This window comes from Caloenas nicobarica, chromosome 8 (genome assembly GCF_036013445.1).
Source record: "Caloenas nicobarica isolate bCalNic1 chromosome 8, bCalNic1.hap1, whole genome shotgun sequence".
NCBI classification, from domain to species: domain Eukaryota; kingdom Metazoa; phylum Chordata; class Aves; order Columbiformes; family Columbidae; genus Caloenas; species Caloenas nicobarica.
In genome coordinates this window covers 2,481,123-2,508,702 of record NC_088252.1, presented here as the reverse complement: position 1 = coordinate 2,508,702, position 27,580 = coordinate 2,481,123, and the positions used below count along the sequence as shown (strand labels likewise).

The 27,580-nt window shown below is 49.8% G+C and overlaps 2 protein-coding genes across 2 annotated transcripts; both read right to left on the bottom strand.

The window, feature by feature from the left end:
- Positions 1 to 1,599: 1,599 nt before the first annotated feature.
- UBE2G2 (ubiquitin conjugating enzyme E2 G2) lies at positions 1,600 to 22,396 on the bottom strand. Its single transcript, XM_065639969.1, has 6 exons — positions 22,286 to 22,396; positions 14,456 to 14,491; positions 14,321 to 14,366; positions 8,798 to 8,916; positions 5,380 to 5,520; positions 1,600 to 3,568 (listed from the first exon to the last, which is right to left on the bottom strand). Exons 1-6 carry the CDS (start codon positions 22,326 to 22,328, stop codon positions 3,456 to 3,458), a joined length of 498 nt encoding a protein of 165 aa, XP_065496041.1. The 5' UTR covers positions 22,329 to 22,396; the 3' UTR covers positions 1,600 to 3,455.
- An 873-nt stretch (positions 22,397 to 23,269) lies between these two features.
- On the bottom strand, positions 23,270 to 26,907 carry LOC135991379 (small ubiquitin-related modifier 3). The gene is made up of 4 exons (XM_065639970.1): positions 26,763 to 26,907; positions 25,915 to 26,043; positions 24,357 to 24,428; positions 23,270 to 24,078 (listed from the first exon to the last, which is right to left on the bottom strand). Exons 1-4 carry the CDS (start codon positions 26,781 to 26,783, stop codon positions 24,016 to 24,018), a joined length of 285 nt encoding a protein of 94 aa, XP_065496042.1. The 5' UTR covers positions 26,784 to 26,907; the 3' UTR covers positions 23,270 to 24,015.
- Between the last annotated feature and the right edge of the window lie 673 nt (positions 26,908 to 27,580).

Sequence of the window (27,580 nt, the reverse complement as noted above, 5' to 3'; positions counted from 1 at the left end):
TGCACCGATCCCACAGCCGAGACCATCCCAGTATAATCCCATCCCTGGAGACATCCCAGGCCAGGCTGGACGGGGCTCTGAGCAACCTGAGCTCGTGCAGATGTCCCTGCTCATGGCAGGGGGGGCACTGGATGAGCTTTGAAGGGCCCTTCAACCCAAACTATTCTATGATTCTGTGATCTCCCCAGCACCTATTGGCTGCCGTTGACCAAGCTCGGAGAGATCGATGCGCTGACCAGACTGGTAGAGGACGACAGGGATCCCGGTGAAGCAGCACACCAGACCATCCCAGCACGGCTGGCGCCAGGGATGGACACTTACAGGCATTTCTCCTTTTGAGTCTCACGGGGTAAAACACACTCAGCATCCTCAGCGACACGCAAGGGTCTTGCAGAGAGGCAGAGCTCTCACTACTTCATCTCGCAGGCCGCACACACCTTCCAGTCAAAAAAACCAACAAAAACCAGCTGGAAAGAAGCCTGGGGCTGGCTCTGCCCCCAAGCTGCAGCCCTTTCATGTGGCTCCAGCGCCGCTCGCGCTTTCAAAGAACCGCCGGCGTGCACACAAAACACAATTAGCAAACGTCTCGCGTCCCGCTGTGTGTGTTCTGACGCTGCCCCATTTGTCGAGGAAGAAAAAAAAAAAAAAGCATGCATGTGGATGTATGTATACACAAAGGCTTTAAATAGGACCTTGCTTGCATTTTTACAGCTTTGCTAAAGGGTGTTCTGTTTAACGTAAAAGCCTAAAGCAAATATAATCCAGAGAAAGGGCGTTTTTCACCTTTAATACTTTAGCTGCGTGCGTAACACCTGCAGAGCTCCGCCACTCCCCGAGGAACAGGTTCTATAGTGTTTCAGACTGAAAAAACGGCAACTGCTCAGAAAAACGTTGCTACCGGGCAGTGTCCCGCACGCGGCCAACAGGGGTCCGTTCGGGACGGCGGTGCCAGGTTTAAGCCTTTCAACGCACACAAACGCTCGCCGCCGGGCGCAGCTGAGCAAACACAGCTCAGGACAGTCCTCTCACCTCCACACGGCAAGTTTAAGTCCTCGGAGGTGGATTTCTGCTTACCTTTTGTCACCTGCAAGGCTGCCTGCTATGTATGTTCACCGAGCGGCTTGAAACACCCGCCTTAGCAAGCCCGGGACTTAAAAAGCAATGATTCTCTTTCTAAGCACAGAGATTTGGGGACTTTGGAAATCCTCAGTATGAACTGGGCATCTGTCCTGCTCAAATCCAAGAGCTAACATCAGCAGATTTGGAGGGATGTATTAAAACTCATGATTCACCTGTTGCCACAATAAGACCTTCTAGGCCAGATACAAAGGTCTTGTTATGATCCACGTAAGGAGCAAACTGCATCGCATCTGCCAGATTTTCAGTTTTCTTTGAATTCTCAAGGCGTTGCCATCATTAGAGACAAGACACTTACCTGGAAAGCCCGAGCATCCCCTGTATTTTAACCGTGTCAGAATAAACCCTTCGACTCCTTTAGATCAAGTCAGAACTGGCCACTCTTGACCAGTTGGTTACCCATATAAAACACTCACTGCAACACATTCGCATACATCTGTGAAAGGAGAAAATATAATCACTTTATTTTCAGTATACAGACTAAATCCCACCATAAAGTAATGAGTGAGCACACGTGAATAAAATACCCCGCGCTTAAAAAGAGCCCGCTTTTGCCCTGTCTGCCGAAGCCAGCGTTTGCCACGTGGCGCTCGCAGCTCTCCTGCGCCGTTTCCAGCTCCCAGGAGCAACGCCCCAGCTGCTGCGACTCCAAAGTGCTCCCGGTTCATGCACAAGTGCTACATCTTCCTGTACGCCTCGAAATACTAGTTAGGTACAACACTCCTTCGGCACCTCTGCTCCCAAACTATGTCAGGGTCCCGCTCCCACCCTTGCGCCAAAGCAAGGAGAATTACTTCTACAAGGAGGTAAAAACAATCAGCGAGTTGCAGCGATGACGAACTCTTGAGAGGTGCAGAATGATGGCACGCTGCAATCTGCAGCACGGACGGCAAGACGCAAATACTGATGAATTGTACACAGGTGCCTGCATGCCATCACCTCCGGAAAGCTTTCTGCACGCCACAACTCCTTCTACGTCACATGCTTTTCACACGATTAAAAAAAAAAAGCCCTTCTCAGATTTAGCCCATTTAAAGCTGCCAATAACATTGGATTCCACGTGTTATCAACGGGCATGTTATTGCTTGTAGTAAACGGGAGAAGATTTGGAGCTACATGAGCGATTCGCTCGCGAAGCACAAAGGCCACCGGTGGCCCCCGTGCAGTTTTACAAACTGATGGTTGCGGCTGGCACGTCCTGCGCCCTCCACACTGCACAGTTCTACGCGTGCATCGTACCATCCTCTACAAAACACAGGCGGCGTCTTCTCCGACTCATATTTAAACACGCAAGAGCAGTCAGCGTAAAGAAGTGTTACGGTTAATTTTACAAAGTTCATCGCGTTAGTCTTCGCTGGTTCACCTGAAAAGCAGGTGACCTGTGTGGTCACAGCAAAGGCCAGCGGTGCCAAATCCTCGCAACACGCACGTCAAGAGAAGAGGAGCTGATGTTGGTGCAGAGATATTTCACACGCCCAGCGGGGCAGACACGTTCTCACTGGGTTTTCAGGCTGCCAATGACCTACCTCACTCACGGCGAACCCGACCAAAGTGTTTAAGAACCCAGTCTTTACATCTCGCACCTCTAATTGAAAGCGAATTTTACAATTAAGTGTCTTTAAGGAGTAATAAAGCAGCCCTTGGTATTTCTTCCAAGCAAACACTGACTCAAAGGCTCAATACAAACTCACAGCGTTCCGTGTGAACTCCAGCCCATTCTAGACCCTCAGCCCGTCGCTGGTAACAACTCTCTAGATCTTCTCTTGAAGTTACATCCTTCACAATCTCTTTCCTAACACATCCCAAATATCACCTTGTTTTATAGCTAACTATCCTCTTCAAATCAGTTCTGACTGCAAGCGCTGTCCTTGATACCCCGAGTATCATAAAACTGATCTATTGTTTCCTGTCTACTGGTGCTCCAGATGCAATGCTACCTATAAAAACGCACAACTAATCCTTCCAGGAGGTGATCCAAAGCAGCTCTGCTCTCAAACAGCAGATTGGCGAAGGCGGGCTGCAGAATGCAAAGTCTCCGAGCTTTCCATGCCATGAAGTGAGGTAGCAACAAGCAGCCTTCAAAACAGCATTGTCTCCATATTTTTCCCTAATATTAAATCCCTTTTCCACACAATTTAGTGAGTGAACTAGAGGCTTCTCTGGAGCAGCGGAAAAAGAAAGGAGATGGCAAATAAATAACAAATGATAAGAAGAACTAGGCCGGTAGTTTTGCAAAGTTTTCCTTTTTGGTACCAGCACTGAGCACTGCTCGTTTTCAGGTGGAGAGAAATACAAAACCCTTCAGTCTCTTTGGGAGCTTAAAGTCCGAGTGACTTCTGCACAATCTGCTTGGCGATTTTGTTAAATTGTTCTCTGTCTTCCCGCCACATCTTGGAGGCGTCTACATTGGCTCCGCTTTCATCATTTGGCTCTGAAACGAGAAAGACTGAAAGGTAGGTGGGCAGGCAGGCAACGGAGTGAGACTCTCACGCTTTTTCAGTGATGCTGCCGCTTCCCCTGCTTGGGACTGCAGAAACGCCACGAAAAAATCCCACAACAGCCGCTGGATTCCCAAACGGTTCCCATTTAACTGATCGGAAGAGAATATCACAAGGGCGCGTGTAGGTAAGAAACAAGAGCGAGATTTCTTTTGCTTACGCTCTCAGCGGTCGAGCCTTGGCACGCACATGGAATAACACAATGTGGCACCAGAAGCGCCATCAACGGGTTTTAAAACTGCACGCTGCTTCCTGCAAAATGTTTTTTTCTGGTTCTGCGGCTTCACAGACACAAAGCCCTCCCGTCCAGGCCACCCAAACAGGCTCTGTCACTCTTTGGGATGGCTTGTTCTATTAAAAAACAACAAAACAAACCAAGGAAACCCATAGAATGCTTTCATTTCTGCAACGTCTTTCATCTGAGGATTTTAGAGCGCTTTACGAAGCACAATAAGCCCCTGCAACTCCAGCGCTTCATTTTGCAAAGAGGTAAAACTGAAACACGGGATTTCTCAGGTTTGTGGGCAGCATCCAGTGGGACAGCTGTCACGGGATCACACCAGTCACTGAGGCAGAACACACTCCACCCAGTTTGCTTCTCATACTGGTCCAAATCCCCCCCAGCCCAGTTCATGGCAAACTTCTCGGGCTCACGTCTGTCTCGACACGATGCTGACAGCCCACCCTTAAAAACCAGTAGACGTGCAGGTCACCTAGTTTGCTAAGCTTGGGCTCACGCGATCTGCAGAGCCAGAGCCTGAGACGTGCCGACCACTGATGTTTTGGACTAATTCCCCCAAAAGCTGTGGGAAAAAAGGACGCACAGGCAGAGAACAAGAGAGAGCAGGTGAGTTTAGGTAAGGCTGCCCCACAAACGCAGCTCTTGGCAGCCAGGGAAGCCCAGCGAGGTGCTATTTGTAGCCTCCCAAGAGTAGGTTACTACGTTGAAGCTCAAATGGTCCCACGGAAGAACCTGTCGCTCGCTCTTTGATCGACTTTGCTGCTTCTAAACCCTCTAAAATCTTTTCTCACTCAAAACCGATTCTAAGGGAGCTGGCTCTGCCCTTTTCAGGCGGTTCGGTGGCTCCGTCCACGATGTGGAAAAGGATCCATCTTTCAGAGAGCTGTACACGACAGAGCTGACCCACAGCCCTTGCTGGATTTAGGGAAAGCCATTTAAAAAGCTGTGCAAAAAGATTTTGACGCCGCCCTTCTTCTCAAGAAGCCTTCCTCTGGAGCAGAGACAGCAGAATGGGGTCCGTTCCCAGGCAATAACAGCAACAGGGGGTGCTGGCTTGTGAAACACAGAGGCCGTGGACTCCAGTTTACCGTGCTGGTTAGATCTGGCTGGCAACCCTTCAGCTGCCAAAGCCAAATCCAGCACAGGCTGTAACTAATAGCACCACGACCCGCGAGAGCTGAACAGACATCAGAGCAAATGCAAAGCGGGAGGATGGGTTTTGTGCAGGAGCAGGGAGCCAGCTGAGCCTCCAGACCGTCACCGTCTGCTCAGTTGCTCCTGACCTGCAAGGACTTACTAATTCACTCCCTAATCCACTCTCGTTTTTTTTTTTTTTTTCCAATTATTTTCAAAGAACTGGTTTATCAACAAATAAATACCAGCGCTTGAAGCACTGTGGTTGCTGCTGAGCAGCTTTAAATATCCTTTGCTCACTTCAGAAATCAAACAGCAAGAAGCAGCTCTAGCTAACTCAGCAGCTGCTAATAAAAGCGCAGTCCTTACCTGCCAGCATGCTCACAACCGACAAGAGGATCTTTTCCACGCTCTGCACGGGGCTCCACCGCTCAGCGCTGCTCTCATATCCCATGGGATCATCCCCAGGAGCGTGAAGAATAGAGATGCAAACTCTCCCATCTGGGTAAACTGCAGAAGTACAGGGGATCGATTGTTACTCACTGGAAACATTTGGCCTCTCCAGATCTTTAGCACAGACGAATGTTTGGACTCAGGCTGAACCTAAACCCAAATTTAAATTTCCTCTTCCAAAGGCAAGAGGACACAAAATCTGAAAGACAAAAATCTACCAAAAACTTCCTTTAAGGAAATCTAACAAACTTGGGCTTGCCCTTCCCCTGCCGGGAGCATCGTGTCATTTAATAACCAGCGGCAGGCTCCACGGAAAAAATAACGAGATGTAGCCTGGTGGAAAGAGGCAAGTATTTATGCACAGACACAGCTCCAAGTAGGTAACCAGTCCTACTTAAATCAAAGGATAACAGTCACACAGCGCTGAATGCATGCTGGAGTCCTCCACTGCACCGTGACCATAAAAAGAACGAAGCTAAGTTGCTCTGCTGCGGCGAGGAGGGAAAAGGGTATGTTCTAAATGACATAATTGATCTTCTTTTGAACATTACTGAGGTGCAACCAGAAGAGTTCACACTAGTTGGTTTTAATATTGCTTAAAGCTCAGCTGCATTAAAGTGCGTGGACACAAGGTAACCTATCAAATAAGGATGCAGACACCTTCCCCTCCCACCTTTAGCGTAAGCAGAGCATCTGCAACAGTACCAGTCGTCCTCACAGACACGGCATTCCACTAATGGCATAATGAGGCCAAAGAAATAATGACTGACTGGATAATGAGGCCAAAACAGCTGGATCACAGCGGCACAGTCAAGATAGCAAAGGCTGATCCAGGAAGACGTGCGCATCTTCCCACTTTGTCACTAAGTGCGAATTGAAGACTTGCCATTAGTCGCTACTTTGAAGTTATTTTTGCCAAGAGCGTCCATGAACGTCATTTTATTTTTAAGAGAAGGCACTTCTGTGATGTCTCAGTTCCCCCAGCACCTAATTCCAACTGCAAAGGGAACACATTTTCCTTTCAATTCCTCTCAAGTGGAGGAGTAAATACTCAAGGAACAGAAAAAGCACAGCACAGCCGCCCTTTCTCCAGCCTCTCTGGGTATAACCAGACCACTGCAATCCCACCCAAGAAGAAAGATTCAGGTGTCTACTTTAGGTGATCTCAGCTTGAGATTAACATGACCCAGAGTCGTGGAACGTAAAATTTAGAGCTGAGCTGGCCGTCCAGTATACTCCAGTTAGAGAGCAGTGTAGGGGAAAGGGACCTGGGGGTCCTGGGGACAGCAGGGTGACCATGAGCCAGCACTGGGCCCTTGTGGCCAGGAAGGCCAATGGGACCTGGGGGGGATTAGAAGGGGGGTGGTCAGTAGGTCAGAGAGGTTCTCCTGCCCCTCTGCTCTGCCCTGGTGAGACCACATCTGGAATATTGTGTCCAGTGCTGGGCCCCTCAGTTCCAGAAGGACAGGGAACTGCTGGAGAGAGTCCAGCGCAGCCACGAAGATGCTGAAGGGAGTGGAGCATCTCCCGTGTGAGGAAAGGCTGAGGAGCTGGGGCTCTGGAGCTGGAGAAGAGGAGACTGAGGGGTGACTCATTCATGGGGATCAATAAGGAAAGGGGGAGTGTCAGGAGGATGGAGCCAGGCTCTTCTGGGTGACAACCAGTGATAGGACAAGGGGCAGTGGGTGCAAACTGGAACACAGGAGGTTCCACTTAAAGATGAGAAGAAACTTCTTCATGGTGAGGGTGCCAGAGCCTGGCCCAGGCTGCCCAGGGAGGCTGTGGAGTCTCCTTCTCTGCAGACATTCCAACCCGCCTGGACACCTTCCTGTGTAACCTCATCTGGGTGTTCCTGCTCCGGCGGGGGGATTGCACTGGATGAGCTTGCGAGGTCCCTTCCAGTCCCTGACATTCTGGGATTCTGCGATTCAGAGTCGTGGGACATTAAATTCAGAGCTGAGCTGGCCATCCAGTATGTTCCAGTGAACCCCATGGAGGCAGCGCCCACACGTAGAGCTGATCCGTAGCACACGAGTCGGGCAGCTCGTGCTCCTCCGCACCCGGCCATGCTGCACACAAAGCGGCTGCGAGCAGCCAGCCTCAAGCCAAGGCCACAACCGGAGCCGCAGAGCATTGCAGGGACACGGATTTGCTCACAGGGACGGGTCTTGCCAAGATATCCAGGTGAATTAGCACAGCCGGAGCAAGTTGCCGACGCGGCCACGCTGCTGCCAGGCGCCCAACGCTGCAGACGGCAAAGGCGACAACACAGCGCCCCGGGCACGGCCACACGGTTCTGCGCTGTGACACGCAGGCGCCTCTTCCACGGGAGAACAGAAATATGGGGATTAAACGGGCAAGAATCTGCGCGAGTGGTGCTTCGAGGCAGGAAGAACAGAACGACTTCAAGAAATTGCAAAATTCCTTGGAATAGGATGAAATACGTCGATTCCCAGCTGAGATTAAGATTTGGAGGAACATCAGCTGGGAAGGAAGGACTAGGCAAGAAGGCAGCATCTTCCTTTGATTGCTCTCAAGTGGCAGAGAGCTAAGGGCCCCGAATACAGATCCAGCCCGTCAAATCTGGGTGGCGATAAACAACCTTTACACAATCCCTGTTGATTTAGCAGCAATTTTACAAAGAATGCCAAGGCTGACCCCAGAAAGCAGCGCTCCAGGCTGCGAAAGGCGGCTTTGAGGCTTTAACCTGACCCAGGCTCAAACTTGTTAGCCACGCCTGTCGCTTCTTCATTACCTTTCACTGGCAAGTTTTAAGATAATATTGTCGCCATCAGAAGTGCAGAGAAAACGCCTGCAAATGTGTCATCTGTTTGGACGGAGCGCTCTGTGTTTCAGAAAGATCCCATCAGAAATGTTACTGAACTTAATGAGGCAAAAGCCATGCTGCCTAATGGAGCCACATCCACACTTTGGTGAATATGAGCAATTCTTCACTTGCTAAAATAACACCAAACTACTTCAATACAACCCGCAGAGCAAGGCTGGAGTCTGCATTAATTCGCTAAATCTCACATCACATCCAGAAGATTTATCTTTAGGCTATTTACACAATACTTACAAGTATTCCTGAAATGATCTTAAAGGCAGGGAAATTGTTGGAATATTTGTTGGACTATGACCAAATGTTATATGAGGAATAATGTGATAAAGAGAAAGTGACCCTAAGTGAGCAAAACTGCTGGACAGCCGAACACTCCTATGACATACTCAAGGTTGGAAAGGGAGAGAAGCAGCTTTGGTAAGGGCGCAAAACTTTGTTTTTAAGGTGCACAAGCAACCCGCTCCCCAGTGTGTCCCGCTGCATCAGACTCACTGTTTGGATGGAACATCTCGCACGTGAACCTCATCTTCGGAGGACTTAACGGGTAGTCCAGCGGAAAGCTCAGAATAGCGGGGAAAACCCCGTACTCGAAACAGGTGTCTTCAGGACCCCTAGAAACAGATAAAAAGCTATTCACCAGAGTTTTAAACAGTTCTTTCACTCAAATTCTTGCCTAATGAGACATTTTGGGTTTGGGTTATGTCGTCTTCTCCAGAAAACAAAGAGTTAACACTTTCTTACCCCACACCCTGTAAACTCAAATCCAAATATGGGGTTTGGGAGGGAAGGTGGAAATCAAAGCTTGCACGCTAAATTACTAGGAAGGTCACAACACTGCTTAATTAGCCGGGTGTGTCTGGATATAATTGGAGTATCTGGCTCCAAGGCATGTTCCAGGATTTGAGCATCGGCACGACGAGAGAGAGCAGAGGCAGGTGTGGGACCCCGGTGCCTTTGAAGATGCTGTTATGCTCCACAAGACAGAGATGTCAAACGCTGTAACTCCAAAATAATTTACAAAACCTACAGAGATTCGACCTGTCGGTATCGAGCGTAACCACACGTAAACACTTCTCGCAATCTGATGCAAAGAACACAGCGATGTTTTGGAAAAATAAAAAACACAGCTCAGGGACCATAATAGAGAGATGCGGGACAAGACGTTTCTTTGCAGACTGGAGGTTCTGTAGTTTGTGCACCCGTGAGCACCCGCGGAGAACAAACAGCTTCATCAGGGCTTTTGTAGAAACATTTCCTTCTTGTGTTCATCATGCAGTTCAAAGTGCAATCAAGCTGAGAATCTAAAGGCAGGTATTTTATCCTCCCTACATAAAATACTTTTGGAAGATGAGCAAGAAAGTTTATTAGGCATGATTTATTCGCGCTTTAAAGTTCTTTCTGGCACGGAGAATGTGGATTGGAAGGAGGAGGCATTTGGAAGTTGCACCATAAACATGATCTCCCTTGACTTGAAGGATCACGAAACAAGTTTCATCACCGAAAATCTTAGCCAAGGAAACCTCATGTATTTAGTAAAAAGCTCTTCAGACAAGGGTTATGCCGTCTGGGAAATACGGTTTAGGAACATATTTCATGTCTCCTCCTCCTCCCAATCCACATTCTCTACGCCAGAAAGAACATAAAAGTTCCAGGACTTCCAACAGTTAAAACTGCAATTGGTAACCTACAGAAAATCAAGTTCAGCAAAACCTAAAGCCCTGGGAGGCTCGACTCTCTTCAACTTTGGGATTCAAAAGACTTGGCTGGTAGATAAACACTAGAACTATGTGATTTAAACCTGAGTATTGACACTGGCAGGTAAGATGAGAGAAATGCATCAAAATACTGCAAGAATGAAAGCTAAACCATCTCAACCATTTTGTTCCCTTTCTGGCCTTTTCCCTAAATTTAATTGGGATTCAATTCACATCTGAGAGTAAACTGAATGGATTTTTTTTTTTTTTTTGGTAAATATTTTAATTGCAGCTGCATTTGAAAGGCTTATTGTTGAACTTCTAAGAGTATGTACATACGCGCATTGAAAAGCTGGTGGGTGTCTTATGTTCTGTTTTGAGAGCAAACACGCAGCCCTTAAGGGCTCTTCTGTCAAATACGTTAACCCAACATGCCCCGTTTTATGCCCTGTATTATGCGAGAAAAATGCTTTTGTTTTAGCCATTCAGGATGGACTTCAAAGAAATTATTCGAGCTAATCCGAGACAGCATTTGCGAGTACAGAGCGCTCAGGAGGCTGCAACATTTAAGCTTGACAGCATCACTTTCAGTTCGTAAAGGACATTTAATGGCACGTAACGGCCCTGCCGAGGACTCGCTAAACATCCAAACTCTTCGGTCGTGCAAGAGATGTAAGACAGGGCAGGAAAATAAACCGGCTATTACTTAGGCAAGGGATGGCGGGTATCTGCCCAGATTAGGAGGGAAAAGTGCACACTGACAAGGACAATTAATTCTATAATCATAGCTTTACGTACATTTATAAAGGGCTTCTTATTTGTTAATGGATTCTTATTTGTAAAAAGACCAAAACGCCCAGTCAGTAGATCCCAAAAAGGGGAATCCCATGCTAAACAAAAGTCATAAGCCTAATTGTAGGTCTAATTCCTTTTCTAGACAGGCTGTGGATAAGTCGACTTCAATTTATACCGTTTTGTTTTCAAACAATCTTAAGGCTAATAAAGTTTTTACCAATTATGCGGTTTTGCGTCTTTTGGGGAGAAACTTCAATAGCAACACACACTTGTATATGCCAAGCAAAGAGGGCAAAACTCAGTTTTGAAATGTTACATTCACTAATTTGCACAACACAAGGCGGGCTGGGAGACCTCACGCAGCACCGAGGAATTGAGGGCATCGCGGTGAACGCTCTTGACGTGCTGGGGCTATTTATCATCACAAATAAGCCACCCGCTTGCAAAGATTTGGCTTTCATAAATCATCTAATTCCAGCTACTGTTTGAGGTCTTACCAAAAGGGTGTATTTTACGCCAGGCTCCAAGCCGACACGGTTCAGGAAGATTTTCACACTGTATTTTCAGTTCTGGATCTATTACAGTCACTTTGGGAGTGCAGGAAGCGTTCTATCGTTTAGACATGTCAATACAGCCTTAACATTTAGATATTTAACATTTATCCAGCGCTGCTGCTGCAGGCAAGAACACCAGAAATACAAATTATTACTATAATTATTTTAAAAGGCATTATTTTTATCTCCGAGCCAAGCTCATCACTCTGTGTAACATTAACCAGCCCACTCCTGAACTGATAAACGGACAATGTCTTTTCTCTCTTAGGTCACCTTTTAATTTTTTTTTTTTATTTGCCATTCCATGTGCTCTAGCTTTATCTAAATTGAGTGCAGGGAAAAAAAAAGAAGTATTCCATTCTCTTTATTATTACACTACTTACTTAGCTTTTGTGCTTCATCTGTCTAAAAATTTGAAGCCACCTTTAATTTCCTCGTCTGCACCTCTTCCATTCCCAGAATCTCACACAGCACATTTGAGATTACAAAACATTTGAGATTATCACAAATACAAACAAGTCATTTAGCTCGCTTTCCAAATGTACGTAAACACTTCTGCTCATAGAGTTTTGTAAAGAGATGAAAGCGACCCAACATGTTTAGGGTAAACATGTTGCTATTGTACCACAGCTTCAGAATATAGCAGATCTTCAAATATAATTTTATTATGACACACACACAATACAGAAACCAAAATTAAAGCACCTCCGCCTCTCATTTTGTGCTGACAAAGACCTGAAGCTCAACACTCAGCACTTTAAAGGGCTTTCAAGTCTGCAAGCAGCTCCTCTGGTGTTTAAGAACCTGTTATGGGAAACACCAGGAAAAGTATTTTCCAGGTAACGACTCAAATCCCAAAGTATTCTGTGTCCCCCCCACAAAAGCTCTACTTGGATCAATCTCCGCTACAAGAAAGTACCGATAAGCAGGAATTTCCTTCCATATTCCGAGAAGCGCATGAAATCCTCTGGGATTTCTACGCTCCAAGCTGCCTGAACTGAAATCTGGCACATCACCCAGCGCGCGTTTCAGAAGAGTGACGACTATCCCGCTTGCGGGAAGAGAAAGCACAAGACGCGGGAGCCAAAAATCTTTGGCGTCGGGCGATAAATCACCTCTGCTAAGTGTTTATTTTCAGAGGACTGAGCTACCGGGAAGCACCAGCTCCTCATCACAGAGAAATCGCTGCGTGTAAGCGAGGCGTTTGCCAGCTCTTCATATCAATCAGCAAACGAGCAGCGTTAATCCCAACTTACCAAGGCCTAAAATAACTCGGCTTGCCCTGAAGTAGGATCACCCACGCGGGCGGCTTGCGTGGAATAAACGATGCGCCGCGGCTCGGGATGCTTTTGTGTTGGTTGCGTGCTTGATCCCGAGAGACAGAAATCTGGGGTTTCAGCCCTGGATAACGCGCTCGGAGCAAACGGATCTAGGAGGATTCTACCAGCACCCATGCCAGCTGAGAATGTCCCCAGTCAGAAGGGAAAAGCTGCCGGAGGGTCACGCTGTCCCCTGGCACCCCCGACCCTGCCTGGAGAAAATCCCCAGCTCTTCATAAAGGAATCTTCAAATCCAGAGCCTGGATCTACTCTGACAACCTACCAGCAGCTTCAGGAGACCCTTAGCGGTTTGGAGCTTCTTCATTTTTTAATTCTGCAGCATTTGTGGAAATTGTCAGAACCGAGTTGACAAAGGTCTCTTTTCCTCTCCCGTTTTAGAGCTTTATTTTGTAAAAATCACCAGTTACTCCAAGTACTCAAAGTTCCCAAAGAAGGGCGCAGCACGAGTAAGAGAGTACAAGCAAGAGAGAAGATAACTCCTAAGATGTTGGGCAAGATTTTGTCTTTTCATGGCAAATTCTATAATCAGACGTGCTGCAGTTGAGTCGTGATGGAGATTCAAGGCACGTATCACCCTCTGAACCGCCTGAAAGGAGCTTGGAGCCAGGGGGGGTCGGGCTCTGCTCCCCAGGAACAAGCGCCAGGACCAGAGGAAACGGCCTCAAGTTGCGCCAGGGGAGGTTGAGGTTGGATCTGGGGAACAATTTCTTCCCCAAAGGGCTGTGGGGCATTGGAACAGGCTGCCCAGGGCAGTGCTGGAGTCACCATCCCTGGAGGGGTTGGACAGATGGAGATGAGGTTCTCAGGGACATGGGGCAGTGCTGGGGGTGGGGGAACGGTTGGACTCGATGAGATCGAGAGGCTTTTCCAACCAAAATGATTCTATAGTTCTATGGTTTTGCTATGAACAGCTGTGCCCATCAGTTGGGGAGCAGAAGGGTGAGGACGCAGCTTTGTACAGAAGTCTTTGTCTCCCCCAAAATACAACAGCTCTTCACCAACATAAGAGCTTTCTACATGGAACCGCTGCACCAAACATCTTTACACCACCGGCTGATGCATGAAGTGTAAAGCATTTCAAAATATTTTTTGTTTTAAATCTGAATATTTTCTAAGATCAATCCCCTTCCATTTTTCTAGAAAAAATTTGACTAGCACGTAACCTAATTTTGGACATTAACTTTTTTCTCCTGTCACTGATAATCTGTGTATTTTGCTCCACTTAAAACATGAGAAAAACCTGCCCTGTATCTGCAGTTGAGTAATGTTCCCAACAGGTTTCTGTGACCTACAGGCAATTCATTGTTTCCTACCATGTTAATATATGTGACGTATATCCAAGGGAGCTCAAATGAGGTTTCCTGTCAAATTTGTAAGTTACTTATGCCCAGTGTTGAGCAGACACCTGTACAACAAATGGTCACTTAAGTCTCAATGCTGCCTCCGGCACACTGTTTAAATTACAAATCTAATTCCCTGTTTGGGTCAGAAAAAAAATTCCCAACCACAGGTAGGCCAAGGTTGATGTTATGCAGAACAGATATTATTTTTTTTTTTTTACATTCTGGTTCTCCTGGAAGCTAACCATAGCGTGCAAGTCCTGATTTCAGATACAAACCAGTATTAACTCACATTATCAGAGCTTCCCATTCGAAGAAGTTTTCTTCGTTCATGGGACCTAGGGAGAACAAAGCAAAACCAACGCTTAGAGCTGCCTGAACACAGAGCTGCAACTTCACGGAGCGCAAACCCCGCTCAGCTCCTCACCTGCAACAATCCCTTCTGGAGGGTTCAGCGTCAGCTCTGTGAAAACAAAAGCACAAGGAAGGTTAACAAAACTTGCAAACCTGAGCATTTCAGCTGGAGAAAACACCCCTGGAGAAAAGTGTGGGGACAATACAGGAGGACTTTTCTGGCCAGGACTTCACAGCCCAGTATGTCACTGCTGACAGTTTAACTTCTTCATGCAAGACGGTTTTCTGGGTAAAATTATTTGGCATTTCGTGGCAAAATTTTAAAACTGAGAAGGAAGAAAAAATCCTCTTTCCACACAGCACAGGAAGCACAGTGGGATCTGCAGGTGATGGGCTGTGTTCCTGTAACCTCCCCACAGCGCTTCAGACTTGACAGCATCTCAATACAAACCCCAAAACAGCGCAAAAAGTTGGAGAAGCAGAAGCAAGAGATATTAGCGGCTCTGTTCCTTGAATTCTATCTGACTCCCCCAGCATGGCCTGGAAAACGTGAGCAAAAAAAAAAGCAGAAGCAACAAAGCAGGCACGGCAAGTTTGGATCCATCGACCCTGACTTTCTGTAGGAAAACTGGTAAAATTCCCAATTACTACACTCGCCTTCAGCATCAGCATCTCATTTCAAGCCTGCTGAAGCTCAGCGCTCTGATAAAATAATAACCAGTTTTTCCTACAGTCTAGTGCAATGACCATCAGCTTCCAGTTTATAAAGTCCTGCGGGCTGGTAGCAGCCAGCGAGGAAACGGCCTCAAGTTGCACCAGGGGAGGTTTAGATGGGATATCGGGAAAAAATTCTTTACTGAAAGGGTTGTGAAACACTGGAACAGGCTGCCCAGGGCAGTGGAGTCACCATCCCTGGAGGGGTTGAACCGACGCGGGGATGAGGTTCTCAGGGACGTGGGGCAGTGCCTGAGTCAGGCTATGGTTGGACTCGATGATCTTGAGGGTCTCTTCCAAATGAAATGATTCTATGATTCTAAAGTCCAGGCGTGCACGGGCAACCCGCGGAGCTGCAGTCCCGGGGGGCTGGACACCAGCCCCACAGCTCCGAGCCAGACACGGGGCAGCTGGTGGGACCGGTGGCAGGAGGCGACAGTCCCAGAGCGTCAGACCGGAGGAGGTGGCAGTAATTAGGTCAACTTCATTAAGGGCTGTGAGCTGCTTAACTAGAACAGTATTTCCTAACCAGTGGCCTGTGGACCGCTAGTGACCCGTACCACACAACACAGAATCCCAGAATGTCAGGGACTGGAAGGGACCTTGAAAGCTCACCCAGTGCAATCCCGCCGCCGGAGCAGGAACACCCAGATGAGGTTACACAGGAAGGTGTCCAGGCGGTTGGAATGTCTGCAGAGAAGGAGACTCCACAACCTCCCTGGGCAGCCTGGGCCAGGCTCTGGCACCCTCACCAGGAAGAAGTTTCTTCTCCTATTTAAGTGGAACCTCCTGTGTTCCAACTTGTACCCGTTGCCCCTTGTCCTATCACTGGCTGTCACCCAGAAGAGCCTGGCTCCATCCTCCTGACACTCCTCCTTTCCATATTTATAATCATTAATGAGGTCACCCCTCAGTCTCCTCAAGTCTCCTCTTGCAGTCGCAAGAAACGCCACACGTGTTCCCACGCGTGAAAACGAGCACGAACGCAGACCCGGGGAACACAGGAAGCCACAAGCTGATAAATGAGACACCTGGCCTCACTTCTGTTAAGCTACACATGAAAATTTTTGATAGCGCTGCAGAAAGCAGCGCGTGGATTTTTGTCTTACAGCAGCTAAATTACTGCTGGATTCAGCAACACGCTGGGGTGCGCTGGAAAGGAAGAGAGCAAAGCTCTTCGGTTCGCTCAGATGGCCAGGAACTGCATCGCAGAGCTCTGTTCGAAAGCACAGCAGCAGATGGGAACTGGGCGTTAGGGTTTCTCCCAACGTCCTGGCGTTAAGGAGCAGGTTTTTCCAGCTTGGTAGCAGGTCTCCACCACCTTTTCGCCTTGATGTTTTGAGAGACAGAAAGAGGGAGATGTCAAACCCAGGAGCTCCTGGAATCGCTTCGCTCCATCTTGTGGCTCTCTCTAGAAGGAAGAGCCAAACCCTGCTGAGCTCGGGGTCCGTACGAGGGTGGAGGTTCAATTCTCCGCCCTGCTCGCCTCTCCTCTCAGAGACAGGAGAGAGAGGTTTCCATCCTTGCAAATCAAGAGAAGCGGCAACTGGGCAGCGCGGGAGCACATGAACTTTGATTTTTGAGTGAATGCTGCTACACCTGGGCAGTGAGGAAGGAAAAAAATCCCTTTTCCACGTGGGTGGTCACATCCTAGCCCATGATTTCTCTAGAGCTGCTCCAAGGGAAATTGGGAGCACAGCTTTCAGGAACTACACAGCAGGAATCACCAGTCGCTGACATCGCTTCAGTCTTACCGGAGCGTCCAAAATGGGGTAATTCTAATGGAATGGCAGGGGGGTTCTTTTCCAAAAAGCGTGTGGTCAGAGCGTTTATTTTAAGCTTTCGCTGCTGAAGTCAACTAGGCCAAACAGCGTCCTGCCCCATCTCCTCTGCCACCCCGGCCCTCCGTGGTGTCCTCCCGAGCGAGCCGTGTGGCACAAAAGGACCACGTCAGGTGAACCAGCATCCACACCGGGGTCACTTCTGCCTGCACTGAGTTTGGCCTCCCAGTCTGCAAGACACAATCCCTGTGGTTGGAAGCGTTCCCCAAGCAAGCTCTCCCTCCTGCAAGTGCCACACCATGCTGTCCTCTGGCCTGGCCCCTCAGGACACATTGTGCCAGCGCATGGTGACACTCCGGCCACCACCACCCCATGGCCTCTAACACTGACCTGCCACTGCTGTTCCTGTGCACGCTGGTTCCCCAGGACAGCAGGAGCTGAGGCCGCTGCCTGTGCGGAGCAGGGACAACATCCAACACAAGGCGCTGACGGGGAAATGTCAATCCTGAAGCGACACCAGCTACTCGAGAGAGGCAGCTTGCACAAACTCAGAGCCACCCCTTTCTCCAAGTGACTTTGCAGGAGCCCTTAGTGCGGTAGCTCCTTCACAGAATCCCAGAATGTCAGGGACTGGAAGGGACCTCGCAAGCTCATCCAGACCAATCCCCCCGCCGGAGCAGGAACACCCAGATGAGGTTACACAGGAAGGTGTCCAGGCGGGTTGGAATGTCTGCAGAGAAGGAGACTCCACAACCTCCCTGGGCAGCCTGGGCCAGGCTCTGGCACCCTCACCAGGAAGAAGTTTCTTCTCCTATTTAAGTGGAACCTCCTGTGTTCCAGTTTGCACCCACTGCCCCTTGTCCTATCACTGGTTGTCACCCAGAAGAGCCTGGCTCCATCCTCCTGACACTCCCCCTTTCCATATTGATCCCCATGAATGAGTCACCCCTCAGTCTCCTCTTCTCCAGCTCCAGAGCCCCAGCTCCTCAGCCTTTCCTCACACGGGAGATGCTCCACTCCCTTCAGCATCTTCGTGGCTGCGCTGGACTCTCTCCAGCAGTTCCCTGTCCTTCTGGACCTGTGGGGCCCAGAACTGGACACAATATTCCAGATGTGACTGTGGGTCCAAGGACAAAACCTCCAAGGAGTGGAACCTTGCAATCTGTGTGACAGCCAAGGTGGGAGCGGAGCTGCTACCAATGGGCAGGCAGAGTCAGGCCAGCACTGTCCTGGGCTGGTACCACACGTGGTGCCAACGACCAGAGCTGCCATCAGCAGGAGCTGCGGGATAGAGCAGCCCCTGGAGCACCCGGCGGGTGGGCAAGTCCTCAGCGTTCCTACAGAGCAACCACATGAGCAGCAACATCCTATTAAGGGATTCCGAGCTCTGGAAGGATGAGCAGTCAACATGGAAAAAAAAAAAAAAAAAAGGTTAAAACAGAAGGTCAGGTAAGAAATCCAGTTTGAAAGAGGTAAAGGGGGAAGGTGATCGGACAAGAGGAAACGGCCTCAAGTTGCACCAGGGGAGGTTAAGATTGGATCTGGAGAACAATTTCTTCCCCAAAGGGCTGTGGGGCATTGGAACAGGCTGCCCAGGGCAGTGCTGGAGTCACCATCCCTGGAGGGGTTGGACAGACGGAGATGAGGTTCTCAGGACATGGGGCAGTGCTGGGGCTGGGGGAACGGGTGGACTCAATGATCCTGAGGGTCTCTTCCAACCTAAATGATTCTGTGATTCTAAGGCCATGAAAAGTCTCTGTGGAAAATAAAGGAGCAGCAGAGTCAGGAGAAGCTGAGGCCGGGAGCAAGAAAAGGCACCAGGTCACTTGAACATCACCTCGAGCCCAGGCTCTGGGGTGAGCTCGCTAACCGCTCACACGTGATGGGTGCCGGTGACTCAGAGCAACATCTCTCTGAAGCGCTGGAGAGCGTTTGGAGCAGGTTCCATCTCCACTAGGTAGCCAGCTGGGCTCGCAGGGTGCTTTTGCTGCACACAGTCAGGGGATTTGCTTCCAAATCCTAACACAATGAAGCCCCAGCTTGTAGCACCACAGCGACACTTCGCTTTAAAGCTTTGCTTATAAACCGAGACTGAATGAACTGAGGCTGTCGTAAGTGAAGTGTGACGCTTCTACCAGGAACTTGGGGCAGATCTCGGTGCGCACACAATCAGCGCCTCCCTTGTCACTCCACTGCTCGTTATGGTGTTATTATAAGGCCAATTATGCCATGGTCAAAAGGAGGAGAACTGAAAACTGCACTTCCTGGTTAAAGAGGTTAATAAAAAGACTGATCCCATTCTTAAAAGAGAAGTTCAACAGTATGCTTCCTAAAAACTGCATCAATTCAGTGTATCTCCAAGGTGATTACACACACAAGACTCAGGAAATATTCAGGGCACATACACGCTTGGGTGTCTGATAGCACCTGGACTGAGACGCTTGAAACCAGAATCTGGTTCTTTCTATTCTGCCAGAAATTCTATTTTTTCCTGTCTTCTCTGATGAAGCATCCGATGGGGATAAGGCAGTTTGGGCTCAGGCAGGCGTAGGGTGTGCCGGGGATGTTTCCTCAGTGTTCTGCTCTGGAAAGAGCATTTTGGAAGCGGTTAATGTTCCTCCCCCATCGCAACCCACACCCGCAGCTCCACACCAGCTCTCTCCAAGCAATAAAGACCCACCGAAGCGCTGCCAGATTCTGTAAGCGAAGGCTTCTTTTTTCTGTGAATTCTGAAATCTCAGAATTAACGTAAATCTAATCTTTTTAGAGCCAACAGCACTCCCAATGATACCTCTTGACATTACGATCCGCTGCTCTATTGCCTATTTGCACCAGAAGTGAAATAAAGTGCAACTAGGTGCTAAAATTCTTGCATCTCTCCCGATTTAATACTTTCAAAGTAACCCATTTTAGATTTAAAAGTTCAGCCAGTGATAAGACAACATCAAGATCACACTGCCAGGAAACAATAAATGTAGATAAAGAAGGTTTCCATCTCTTAACTCTCACAAGCATAAGCTGCTATTGAGAGACTAATTTCAGGCTTTAATACTACTCTAAATCCAGAATTAAGAACAAACATATGCTCTAACACAAATTATGCCCTTTTTTTTATATACCTGATATTTTGGAAAGCTTTATCTAAATTAATTCTGGCAGAGTAAAAAAAAAATACTTGAATAAAAATGAGAAAGCAAAAAGTCATCATACTCTAAACATGCAGGAATCTAAATGAGAACAACAACAACAAAAAGCCATCTCATCCCACGGCCACCTCCCCTCCCTTCTCCACAAGGAAGGGAAAATGGTGTAATTTCTCAGCCTCTCCCAAAATGGATTCATGTATTTGGGCTCCAACAGGCAGCAACTCCTCACAACGTCGAGCATTTTTAACGTAAGATAACAATAAACCTTTATTTAAAGATTTAAGCATGCACGTGCGCATACAGAGTAAATCAGAATTAAAAAAAAAAAAATACATCAGGAACACACATGGTGAGGAGTTCGCACCAAGCAGAGCCCCAGCCCCGGAGAGGACTTGTTCTTTTTCTGCAAAAAGAGGCAGCACACCTCCCTACAACTAGAAACCAGATTGTTTTTTTTCCAAAATAACTTTTGCTGAACATTTCTACAGGACAAAAAAGCTTCTGAAGAGCTATAACGAACCACCCAGTCTAAGGAAGGGTTATAATTCAGGCTCAGTTCTGGGTTTTGTAGCAAAGCTGGACGAGAGCACCCACTAAAGGGCAGTGACAGCCCTGGAGCTGCACACGTAGCACAGCGAAATCCGTGGAAAAGTTGGGCTTATTGCGCTTCCGCAACGTGGCTCTCCAGAAGCCAAAGCATCATACTCTTAGTCACTGTAGGTCGCACTCATTTTTAACAACGTTATGTTTAATTAGAGTCACGGAAGTATTTATAAAGGAAGATCAAAACCAAGATGTTACCTCAGCTCATGTGTTACCCTGGGACACCAGGCGGAGAAGATTCATGTAACATCTGCCTGTAGCATTAAGCCAAATTCTTTTTGATGCTCTTTAAAAATCACTTTTTGCTCCAGAATTCAGCCACACAAGACTTTCTAGTAAGATCTCAGCGCTTCCTAACAACAAAGCTTTTTGGGGCTACAGGGAACTAGATAAAAGCCGAGTCTATTTGCAGCTGCCTTTCTGGTCAGCGTCCCGGATTACAACAGCAAACTGCAGGTTTCTGGGACACGCTCTCACACCAGCTTTACCGGCACGATGGCTGCGGCAGCTCCAGCAGCACCCCAGCCCTGTGGGGGACACAGGGCACCCCCGGCAAACAAACACCAGCCCGACGGTGCCGCTCAGAGACACGCGCTCTGCACAGCGGGAATCAACGCGGTACCAGCAGGAAACACACCGATAAATCCTCGATTTTACACAGGCTGGAGTTTCCATTCAATGATGGGAAAGTACGAGAGAACTCGCCATCCCTGGAGAACCTCGGAGGCTCTGGTCAACTCGGGAGCTCTGAGAATCCTGGACATCTCGGGAGCTCTGGGAATCCTGGACAACATGGGGGCTCTGGGAATCCTGGACATCTCGGGGGCTCTGGGAATCCTGGATAATTCTGGAGTTCTATGAATCCTGGACAACTCGGGAGCTCTGGGAATCCTGGACAACTCGGAGGCTCTGGGAATCCTGGATAATTCTGGAGCTCTGTGAATCCTGGGCATCTCAGGGGCTCTGTGAATCCTGGATAATTCTGGAGCTCTGGGAATCCTGGACAACTCGGGGGCCCTGTGAACGACCTTCATGGGAGCAAGAGGCCAGTTCTTACAGCCTAACTCCATCCTTCCCTTACCAAACATTTCTTGTGCTCTCCATTCTACTTCCCTGCCTTAAATAAAAGCCAGAATATCAGCGGCCAAAAGCAATCAGGTAAACAAACAAACAACGATATTTCTCGCCAAAAAAAGGCACCTTTGGACACCTCGCGAGCTCATGGGGAGACACGGCGTGTCCCGGGGGTTCCCGGGCCGGCCCAGGCCACCACTGGCCACTCCTGGCTGGTCACATCTCAACAAACAAGTCGCTAAATCCCAGTTTAAACACAGCCACTAACCGCCGCGGCCGCATTAACGTCTTGACAAACAGCCCTAATTATCTTCGAGGTATAACGCGGGCTGCCGTGCCTGCATTTTGTTCCACGTGGAAAATTTAACCAGGAAAAACAACTAAAAAGAACCGGCCGCTCCGCGCGGCCCCGCCAGCCCCCCGTGACCGCGCTGCACGGCCTCGCCGCCGCGACACCCGCAGGTCGGTTCCCCCCGGGCCTGGGGGGCCCACGGCCTAGCCCCGGCCCTCCCGGGCTTTCCGAAGGATCCCGTGAGGAGCGGGGGAAGCCCGAGGCGACCCCGGCCCCGCCGCTCCTCGACTCACGCTTGTACTCGGCCATCAGCCGCTTCAGCGCCGTCCCCGCCATGGCGCGGCCCCGCCGCCACTTCCGGGCGGGCGGCTACACGGGCCGCTCCGCCCCTTCCTCCTCTATGGTGCGCGGCCGGTCCTCCAGCTCCCGGCGGGGCCGCGCATGCGCAGCGCCGAGCACCCCGTGGGCAGGAAAAGCCAATTAAGAGCAGCAGCGTTTAATTGGGGCGGTAGGGTCGTCAGGGCTGCAGGAGCGTTGAGAAATAGCCGGTTGCAGAAACCAGAGCTGCTCCGCAGGGAGGGGAGGAGAAAAGAGCGCAAAAAAATTGTATTTTGCAGCAAAAAGTTCTGTTTTGCAAGGAAAAAAAAAATTCTGTTTTTCCAGGTGCTTCTGCCACCTCGGGAGTCTCCGAGGGGGACGGGAGGGTCGGGGCGCAGGGAGCATGAGGCAGGAGCCAGAGTACCAAACTAGATTTACTGTGTACAAGAGGAAAAGACGACAAATAAATGTACAAATCGGTGAAGGGACGTACAAGAAAATGAAAACAAGGGCTTTTCCAGCAAGATTTCCAGCAAGCGGGAGATGATCAAGGGCGGTCACAGGGGCAGGTAACAATCCCGTGGAGCAGTGAACAAGCTACGGAGTGACAACAGGATGGAAAAATTCATCTGCAACAGACTCCACCACGGCACAGGGCTCAAACCCGGCACAGAAACGCACTTAAAACTCACTTTTGGGAGGTAGCAGCGCAGAGAATTACTTTTTTTTTTTTTGAACACATGCACACATTTATCCCTTTCCCTGCTCGCCAGGTTTGTGACAGCTTTTCTGCGCAACTTGGGGACGTTAAAAGGTGCTTTTTTTGTTTTTTCCCCGCCCCCGACTCATTTATCAAGTTTCTCTAACAAAACCAAGTATTAAAAGAAAGCGGAGGCCGCACACTTCTAATCGCCGCTGAGAAAGAGCCATACAAAAGGGAGTGGGAGGACGGTGACAGGTTCAGCTGCGGCTGCGGGTTTCACTTTTTATAAACTCTTTCTATAAACTTGCACAACAAAAAACCGCCGCTGCTCCATCACGAGCGGTGGTTTTTGGACCAGCTGCTCTGCTAACTCCAGTTCCAACAATAATTCAGCACAAATCTCACCCCTGCATTAAAAAGAAAAGGTATATTTCAGACGACTTTATCGTAATATGACAAAGCACGTGTAAATGTTTCAAACTCCGGCCCTATCTCAGTGTTGGATCTTGTGTTGGAAGGAACTGTGCCTGCAAAACGTGCTAAAAACTTAAAATCAGCATTTCTTCTCCTTCTCCCAGGCATATCTTGAAACTTTTATGCTCACAAGTGGCATGAAAATATACTGAATTATTTACATGATAAGAATTAAACAGAGGTGCAAGACAAGAGCCAGGAATGAACACTCCATGTCCCAACACATGGATGAATATTTAGGCCACCGGTTTAAAGAAAAAAAAAAAAAACACAGCAGAGAGACAACGCATATTACTTAATCTAAACTTAAATCAAATTGGCCCAATTTAAGATATAGATTAATCCCTGCAGAGACTGTTTTGACTCGCACACGCAGTACGTCAAAGACAACAAGCGATTTTGGGAAACGTCCTCTGAAGTTTCGAAGAGCCCCGTGTGATTGGCGTGTTCAATTGTTCACTATTTCATAGCAAACCCGAGGACAGATGAGAGCGAGGTGTGACGAGTATCCCGGAGCTCCTGGTGTCTTTAACACACCCCACCCGTCTGCTGCTGGAACACGTCGATAGTGTCTTCATCTTCCATCTCCAGCTGTCGAAGCAACGCGGAAAACACAAGATGTGAAACGCACGTGGTTATAAAAGCGCTTCGCTCTCTGCTCCTAACCCGTACCAATCATCGAGCACTTCGGGTGTCATTTTAATTAATTAATGTGCGAAATGCTTTCCATCAGCTAAGCACCTTCCGCCACAAATCCCCGGCCGAGCGGCCCCTCTGTTCCCCGCCAGCCCCAGAATCATTTTGTTTTCAAACCCCTTTGATCCACACACAGACGTTAAAATATTTTGCAGTAAATGTGTTTTTCCTACCTGTGCAGGTGTATCTGTTTCACTAATTGGTTGTCCATCAAATCTGAATCTAATCTGCCTCATCGACAAGCCCTGCAAGTCGAAAGTAATTAACATGAGAAACCACGCTTTTGTTTCTGAATCCAAACAAAACAGTTAATGATTTACTCTTAGAAGAAATATTAACAAAATTAAGACTCAAAAGCTTTAATCAGACAGGAAATTTAGCGTGTGTCTTGCTAAATTGAGGAAGCGGAGCCGTTAGAGCGACGTCCTGCTGGGCTGCGGTCACAGCACGGACTATATGGAACCACAGGTGTGGGTTGGCACCTGGTTCTGATCCTGCTCTGCAAGGCGCAAATATCACAAGTTAATTTACAAAGGTAATTTAAGAAGGGATCAATCAACGCACCATTCCATAAAGACTTGGAGGACACGTCAGGAAGGAGCAGCAATTGGATCTCACAGTCAGAGAAGTAATGGTAAAGTTGACTCAAAGGAAAACATTTAAAAAATCTGAAAAAAACCTACGTTTTTGTGTAACTAGCTACCAGCCCCGACTACCCGTAGTCAAGACAAGTTTTCACTCATGCCAGGCAACCACTCCCAGTTCTAGTTCTTTCTCTTCTGACGAAAAAAGGCACCATGAATACAACTGTTTGAGGAAACAAGAACTTGCAGGACTTGATGCAGATTTTACTAGCAAGGTTTATTAGAAAAAGTGCTGGGATCTAACTTTAGTAAGTTGGCATTACCCTTAAAACCCAAGTTGAAATCCCGACTGTTTTCACAGCGTTTAATCACACAAGGCAGCTTTTACTCCCTGTCTCAGAGACTGAGATCTTTATTCTGCCCTCCAAAAGCCTTCACGATGGCCGCACGATTCACACTTGGAGCCCCAGGAACACAAAAACACCAAACACCTCCCAAAAGACCCTACGGATTCAGTTCTCATTCCTGGCCCAAGAAATCTTACGCTACAGACGACACAGGACAGAGCATGAGGTTCATGGAAGTGAAGAAAGAATCCAGCAAGCACTAAGCAAGGGGAAATGCTGGCAAATAAAATCTGGCTCCGCTTCTGAAAGGCATTTGCATCCCCATGCTCTGCTCTGTACCACCTGGTACGGGGTGCAAACCAGCACTGAGGGCTACAGGCTCCAAACACAATGGGAGAGACGTGAAAGAAAGAGAGAAAAAATCCCCAAATAAATGTCAGGGCATAGGAGAATTTGGTTTGGGCCATTTTCCAAAGAGAAAACACTCTCTGTATACAGCTGATAAAGTTTTAAAAGATGACAGTACTGAGGGTTATGAGGCTAAAAATTCACAGTGAGTTGGTCTCAGAACCAGGATCAGAACTCGTGAAATTTCCGTAATGCTATCATGGGACATTTTTAGAGCGCCTGGTGAGAAAGAGGCGGTTTTCATGAAAATCTCTTAACACTTCAGAGGCACCAGCACTCGGAGCTCTCGCTGTCCTCACTCCTGGCCATATTCACCCTGACGCCCTGGTATTTTTCATGTTTATATTTTTAATGTTCCAGACTGCAAAGCAGCAGAGTTTCTCCAGCCTCACCTGCCGCTCGCAGTACGCCTTCATCAGCTTGCTGAGCGGCGTGTGCCGCTTGATCTTGAACTGCACCACGGAGCCGTCCTGCCCCGCCACTTTCAGGTTGATGTGATCATTCTCTGTTTTCACGCTTTCCTGGGTGAAGAAACGGGAGGAAGAATCAGAGAAGCGTTTTGGTTGAAAAGACCCTCAAGACCATTGAGTCCAGATGTTAATCTAACACCGGCACTGCCCCATGTCCTGAGAACCTCATCTCCGTCTGTCCAACCCCTCCAGGGATGGTGACTCCAGCACTGCCCTGGGCAGCCTGTTCCAATGCCCCCCAGCCCTTCGGGGAAGAAATTGTTCCCCAGATCCAACCTCAACCTCCCCTGGCGCAACTCGAGGCCGTTTCCTCTGGTCCTGGCGCTTGTTCCTGGGGAGCAGAGCCCGACCCCCCCTGGCTCCAAGCTCCTTTCAGGCAGGTCAGAGATCAGAAGGTCTCCCCTCAGCTCCTGTTCTCCAGCTGAACCCCCAGCTCCCTCAGCCGCTCCCATCACTCTTGTGCTCCAGCCCCTCACCAGCTCCGTTCCCTCCTCTCAACTCGCTCCAGCACCTCAAGGCCCTTCTCGGCGTGAGGGGCCCCGAACTGGGCTCGGAGCCGCCCGGGCGAGCTCCCGGGGCCTGTTCCTCCGCCTCCTCCCGGCCCGGCCCCCCCGCCATGTTGCGCGCCGCACGCTGCCGGGCGGGGCGGGGCCGCACGGGCAGCCCTGCCCCAGGGCCCGGCGGAGAGGCCCCTTCCCCCCGCCCGTGCTTCCCCCGCCCCGATCCCCGGTCCCCGCCGCCCCGCGGTGTCCCGGCCCCGCCGGCCTCACCTTGGGCTTCTCCTCCGACATGGCGGCGGGGCCGGCGCGGGGGGAGGGGAGGCCACGGCGCGCGCGCGCTGAGGGAGCGGCCCGCGCGCTCGGCTCCCGCCGCCGCCTGCCGCCCGCGAGACAGCGCGCGCCTCGGCCCCGCCCCTCGGCCGGCCGCCCCGCGCGCCCATTGGCCGGCCCGGGCCGGTCACGTGAGGGGCGGCCCGTATAGGCGGCCGGGGAGGTGGGGGGGGAGGAGCGACCGCGCGCAGCTCTCCGGGCGGTTCTGGAAAGTGCGTCACGGGGAACCGGAAGAGGCGCGGGCGGAGGGGCGGGGCCGAGGGACCGAGGGGCGGGGCCGAGGGACCGAGGGGCGGGGCCGAGGCCGAGGGGGCGGGCCCGAGCGCATGCGCGTCCCCGCCGAGCCGCATGGGGTCGCTCTCCGGCAGCTGCAGCTGCCGCGCTGCGGGCGGGAGGCGGGGGAGCCCCCGGGGCCACCCAGCCCCAGAGCGCAGCCCGGAGGGGCCTCCGATCCGGGCCTGCCCTGGAGCCCCCCGGCCCGGCCCTGCGCAGCCGGAGGGCAGGAGCCAAGCGAGGCTGGAGGGGGCGGGAATGGCCCTGGGTGTCCCGGAAGAAAAGGCTCCCGAAATGCGAGGCACATGGCGGCTGGGCCTGTGCCAGGGCTGCCTCCCCGGTACCCAGAGCCTCCCCGTGGGACGGCAGCACCGGGGCGTGCGGGGGTCTCCCCAAACCTCCACCTCGGCCAGCCGGTGCCCTCCAGGAGCTGCTGGGAACAGGCCCAGGGGGCCCTGCCTTCCCAGGCGCTTCTCTGCAGCAAC

Bases quoted from the DNA above. Each gene is read 5' to 3' on its own strand.
- UBE2G2 (XM_065639969.1), bottom strand. From the start codon at position 22,328: ATGGCGGGGACGGCGCTGAAGCGGCTGATGGCCGAGTACAAGC. The intron at 14,492-22,285 runs GTGAGTCGAGGA...TTGTTTTCACAG, and splicing joins GCTGATGGCCGAGTACAAGC to AGCTGACGCTGAACCCTCCA. The intron at 3,569-5,379 runs GTAAGGACTGCG...TTCTCGTTTCAG, and splicing joins GGTTGTGAGCATGCTGGCAG to AGCCAAATGATGAAAGCGGA.
- LOC135991379 (XM_065639970.1), bottom strand. From the start codon at position 26,783: ATGTCGGAGGAGAAGCCCAAG. The intron at 24,429-25,914 runs GTGAGGCTGGAG...TTCGACTTGCAG, and splicing joins AGGCGTACTGCGAGCGGCAG to GGCTTGTCGATGAGGCAGAT. The intron at 24,079-24,356 runs GTAGGAAAAACA...TTGCTTCGACAG, and splicing joins AAACAGATACACCTGCACAG to CTGGAGATGGAAGATGAAGA.